This window comes from Arachis duranensis, chromosome 1 (genome assembly GCF_000817695.3).
Source record: "Arachis duranensis cultivar V14167 chromosome 1, aradu.V14167.gnm2.J7QH, whole genome shotgun sequence".
Lineage (NCBI taxonomy): Eukaryota > Viridiplantae > Streptophyta > Magnoliopsida > Fabales > Fabaceae > Arachis > Arachis duranensis.
The window spans coordinates 65,991,495-65,997,120 of record NC_029772.3 but is presented as its reverse complement, the minus strand read 5'-3'; the positions used below and the strand labels follow the sequence as shown (position 1 = coordinate 65,997,120).

At 40.2% G+C, this 5,626-nt stretch overlaps 1 protein-coding gene across 1 annotated transcript; it reads right to left on the bottom strand.

Moving 5' to 3' along the window:
* Positions 1–1,788: 1,788 nt before the first annotated feature.
* LOC107494412 (uncharacterized) lies at positions 1,789–2,112 on the bottom strand. The gene has a single exon (XM_016115453.1). It carries the CDS (start codon positions 2,110–2,112, stop codon positions 1,789–1,791), a length of 324 nt encoding a protein of 107 aa, XP_015970939.1.
* Positions 2,113–5,626: the final 3,514 nt, after the last annotated feature.

The window sequence follows — 5,626 nt, the reverse complement described above, 5'->3', positions numbered from 1 at the left end:
TTCTTGGAGCAGCAGGATCCACCTTATTAGTCTAGGCTTAGATTCTTGCTTGGTAAGCAAGTATTTGAGTACTGCATGATCAGTGAACACAATTACTTTTCAGCCAATGAGATATGATCTAAACTTATCAAAAGCAAAAACTATGGCTAAAAGTTCTTTTTCTGTGGTGGTATAGTTCCTTTGATTCTCATTAAGGACCTTGCTAGCATAGTAGATAACATGTACTAGCTTGTCTTTCCTCTGTCCTAGAACAGTACCAACAGCAAAATCAGATGCATCACACATTAGTTCAAAGGGAAGATCCCAGCTTGGTGGTAATATAATAGGTGCAGAGGAGAGTTTCTTTTTGAGTTCATCAAAGGCTACCATGCATTCTCTATCAAAAACAAATGGAGTATTTGAGATAAGTAGGTTGCTAAGGGGTTTTGCAATCTTTGGAAAATCTTTAATAAACCTCCTATAGAACCCATCGTGTCCCAAAAAGCTTCTGATTGCTTTGACATTGCAAGGTAGAGGTAATTTTTCAATTACTTCCACTTTTGCTTTGTCTACTTCTATGCCATCTTTTGAAATCTTGTGACCAAGAACCACCCCTTCAGTCACCATAAAATGGCACTTCTCCCAGTTTAAAACCAGGTTGGTTTCTTGAAACCTTTTTAGCATAAGAAAAAGATGGTAGAGGCAATCAAAATATGAGTCCCCAAACACAGAGAAGTCATCTATAAATACTTCTATGAACTTCTTAATCATATCTGAAAAAATGGAGAGCATACACCTTTGGAATGTTGCAAGTGCATTGCACAATCCAAAGGGCATTCTCCTATAAGCAAATACACCATATGGACAAGTAAATGAAGTTTTTTCCTGATCCTTGGGGTCTACAACAGTTTCATTGTAGCCCGAATATCCGTCGAGGAAACAATAATACTCATGTGCTGCCAATCTTTCAAGCATCTAGTCCATGAAGGGTAGGGGAAAGTGATCCTTTCGGGTGGCTTCATTAAGTTTCCGGTAGTCAATGCACATACGCCATCCGATCACCGTCCTTGTGGGTATGAGTTCATTCTTCTCATTTGCCACAACAGTGATCCCTCCCTTCTTAGGAACTACTTGCACCAGGCTTACCCAAGGGCTGTCTGAGATGGGGTAGATCACCCCTGCTTGCTACAATTTCAACACTTCTTTCTGAACCACTTCATTCATAGTTGGGTTTAGCCTCCTTTGTTGCTGTCTTGAAAGTTTGGCATCCTCTTCAAGTAAGATTTTATGCATGCACATTGAAGGACTGATCCCCTTTAAATCTGAAAGTGTCCAACCTATGGCATCCTTGTGTTGTCTCAACTCCTGGATAAGTTCCTCTTCTTGTTCCTTACTCAGTCTTGAATTTATGATTACTGGGTGAGTGTTGTCGGCACCCAGATTTGCATATTTCAAGTTGGATGGTAAGGCTTTCAGCTCTAGTTTTGGTGACTCTGCATCTTTGTTGTCTGTGGTAGTTGGCATGACTGAGTTCCTTATGGTTGCTTGTGGTAGTTTTCCATCTGGTGCTTGCTCCAGCTCAATACTTTCTCCACATTGTTCTTCTCCCATGACTTCTTGAACTATTTTTTCCATGGTGTCTACCAGCACACATTCTCCTATGGGTTCCTCGGGGTAACTCATTACTTTAAAGACGTTGAAGACCATTTTCTCTTCATGCAATCTCAAGACTAGTTCCCCTTTCTGCACATCAATGATGGCTCCAGCAGTAGCTAGAAATGGTCTTCCTAGGATAATTGACATGTTGGCCTATTCTTCCATGTCCAGCACAACAAAATCAATAGGGAAAATGAACTCTCCCACTTTCACTAGCAAGTCTTCCACCACCCCATGTGGAAACTTACATGTTCTGTCAGCCAATTGGAGTGCTATTCTTGTTGGCTTGGCCTCCTTAATCTTCATCTTTCTCATCATAGTTAGGGACATAAGATTTATGCTAGCTCCCAAATCACACAAAGCTTTCTCAATAGTGATGTCCCCTATGATACAGGGGATTTGAAAACTCCCTGGATCTTTCAGCTTTTGAGGTAACTTTTTATGTATGATGACGCTGCATTCCTCAGTCAATACCATGGTTTCTTTTGCCTCCCAGTTCCTCTTTTTGGTTATATGCTCCTTTAAGAACTTGGCATAGAGTGGCATTTGTTCTAATGCCTCAGCAAATAGTATGTTGATTTGGAGCCTCTTAAAGATCTCTAGGAACTTGGAGAACTGGCCATCCTTCCTATCTTTTCTCAATCTTTGCGGGTATGGTGCCTTTGGCACATTGGGCTTCAAAACTGGTTTTGGTAGAGGTGAAGCTGGAATTTCTCCTTCATTCTCGTTCCCATGTTTTGGTGCAACCTCTTCATGATTATCTTTGCTTGGGGTTCCTTCCTCTACAACCTTCCCACTTCTTAGAGTTATGGCCTTGCATTCCCCTCTTGGGTTAGCTATGGTATCGCTGGGAAATGTGTGTGTATTTCTCTTGATTAGCATCTATCCTTATGTCAGTTTGTGCTTGTCTGTCCATGAGGGAGGAGACTGCCCCTGAAATTTAGGATGACAGTTGTGCTATTGTAGCCTCTATCCTCTCAAAGTTGCTCCTGATTTCGCATGGTTGCATAGTTGATGACGGTGCATCTTGATTGAAGTTGTTGTGTATGGGTTGGTTGTTATGGTATGATATGTTTTGTGAGTTATGGTAGGGTCTATAGTTCCCTGTTTGATGGTTAGGGTTGTGGTTGGGATGCTGATTTGATGGATAAGGCTTGTTGTGATCTTGGTTATGGTTTTGTTGATTTCCCCACCCAAAGTTTGGGTGGTTCTTCCAACCTGGGTTGTATGTCTTAGAGTGTGGGTCACATGGTGCTCTGGATGAATTGTTCACATAATTAGCTTGTTCCCAGTCACTTTCAGATTCTGATGCATTACCTTCTTGTTGAGGAGTTTGGTCTTGAATGACTAAGGCTTGGTTGGCCTCCATCCTCTTGGTTAAGGCTGCTATTTGTGCTGTAATTGCCTTGTTCTGACCTAACAAAGCATCTACAGAGTTGAGTTCTAGCACTCCCTTCTTCTGAGTCCTTTTTAAGGCATAGAAATACTCATTTTCAGCTACAGTCTCAATGACATCTATGGCTTCTTCAATGGTTTTCTTTTTGTTGAGTGAGCCTCCTGAAGAATGATCCACTGCCTTCTTTGCTTCATAGGATAGTTCCTCATAAAAGATATGTAGTTGTACCTACTCATTGAACATTTCTGGTGGGCATCTTCTTGTCAGATCTTTGAATCTCTCCCAAGCCTCATAGAGTGTTTCTCCATCTTGTTCTCTGAAAGTTTGCACCTCAGCTCTCAACCTATTGATTCTTTGTGGAAGGTAAAATCTAGCAAGGAATCTGTTCACGACCTCCTCCCATGTAGCTAGGCTATCCTTGGAGAATGATTCCAACCACTTTGCTGCCTTATCTTTAAGTGAGAAAGGGAACAAGAGTAGTTTGTAGATGTCAGGGTGTACCCCGTTGGATTTTACAGTGTCACATATCCTCAAGAATCTGTTGAGATATTGATTAGGATCTTCTTGGGCACTTCCTCCATATGAGCAATTATTCTGAACAAGTGTGATGAGCTGAGGCTTCAGCTCAAAGTTATTGGCATGAATTGTTGGCTTTAGGATGCTACTACCACAATTCCCTGGATTTGGGTTGATGTAGGAGCCTAAGACTCTCCTTTCTTGCCCATCATGATTGATTGGGCCTCCCCTGGCATGGTTATGAACTTCTTTTTCATGATGATTCTCCACATTCTCCTCCATGTTTATTTCAAAATACTCTTCCTCTTCCTCAGCACCAACGACTCTCTTCCCTCTTGCTTTCCTCCTTAATCTAAATAGGGTCCTCTCAGGTTCAGAATCAAAGGAAGTTGAAGCCCCGCTTCTCCTACCTGTCATACAACCAATCAAGGCATAAAGTAAGAAAGAAAGTGGATGAAGAAATTACTATTGTTAGAGTAGTTGTTAGTGTGAGTGGTGCAATTGATAAAACAGTTAGAAGTGTGGAACTATGGATAATCAAAGAAGAATAAAATAGAAGAGTGGAACTATGGATTGAGCGTGGCACGCCAAGCTATTTTGATGGGCACGTGACATGCCAGTGAAGCGCCAGCCACACGCCAGCTAAAGAGTCACGCTTATTGAGTGTTTTCTTTCCCTCCAAAATGTAATTTTCCCTTTTTCACTTTTGTAATTCTTTTAATTTTACTAGGAGTAGTATAAATACCCCCAAGAAGTACTGAAGAGGGGTTAAGCAGTTAGTTCTAGATCCACTTTTACACTCAACTTTTGAGTACTTTTCAAGCTATGAGTAGCTAAATTCCCTCTCATTGAGAGAGGGAGCTCTATTGTACTTGATGGATTAATTATAGGGAATTTCTTCTTCTCTTTATCTTCTCTTTGATTTGCTAGAAGGAATTTCGATTTTAATGCTTAGTGTTCAATTAACTTGGAAAATAGATTGAATGCAAAATGGGTTTCATGGGAACCTTGGAAAAGGAAACATGAAACCATGCTAGAAATCCCTTATTGAAGAGGATATGAGCTGGAATTAATCCAAAGAGACAATATCTCCTGATCTCAATGAATTCCCCCATTCTTATCTCTCCCATTCTTTTATAGCTTTACTTACATTCTGCAAACTCCTATTCCCCTTTACATTCTTGTTATTTCCATTTCTACATTTTATTGCTTTCTTTTATTTCTTTTGTCATTTATGTTTATGCCGTTTATAATTCTGCACCCACAACTTATTCTGTTGAGCTTGACTAATTCACCAATTGATTAAAATTGCTCAAATCTACCAATCTCGGTAGATACGATCCCACTCCACTGTGGGTTAATACTTAATGATAATTTTGGTGCGCTTGCCAAGAGCGAATTCATCAATATTATTGGGGAAGTGTAGTGAATTCAGCCCACCAAGTTTTATGGTGCCGTTGTCGGGGATTGGTTTGAATTTGACAATGATTAAACCAATTGGAGAGTTAGATTAAGCATTTTTTTATTTTATTTTTCTTTACTCATTTCCTAGTTTAACCTTTAAATCCATTTCTAATCTCTATTTTTCTTTCTTGTCTTTTTGAGATTCTTTAGCCAATCATTGTTTATACTTTCACTCCTCTAACTATTTGATTAATTGCATCACTCAAGCTAATCACTAATTTTAACTAAGGAGATTTCTTCACTTGCCTTTTTCTTGCTGTGTGTTGGCTGTATGACAGGTAGAAGAGGAGAGACTTCATCCTCTTTTGATAGTGAACCTGAGAGAACCTTCCTTAGATTAAGGAGGGAGGCTAGAGGCAAGGGTATAGTTGGAGAAGAACCAGTAGAAGAAGATCTAACAACCATCATGGAAGACGAAGTACACGAAGATGTTGGAGGAGGAGCTGGAAATCAAGCTGGGCAAGAGAGGAGAGTCTTAGGCTCCTATGTCAACCCAAACCCAGGAAACTGTGGCAACAACATCCTCAATCTAACAATCCATGCCAACAACTTTGAGTTGAAACCTCAACTCATCACACTAGTCCAGAATAACTGCTCAAGAAGATCCAAATCAAC

Coding starts and splice junctions, on each gene's coding strand:
- LOC107494412 (XM_016115453.1), bottom strand. CDS start 2,112: ATGGTATTGACTGAGGAATGCAGCGTCATCATACATAAAAAGTTACCT.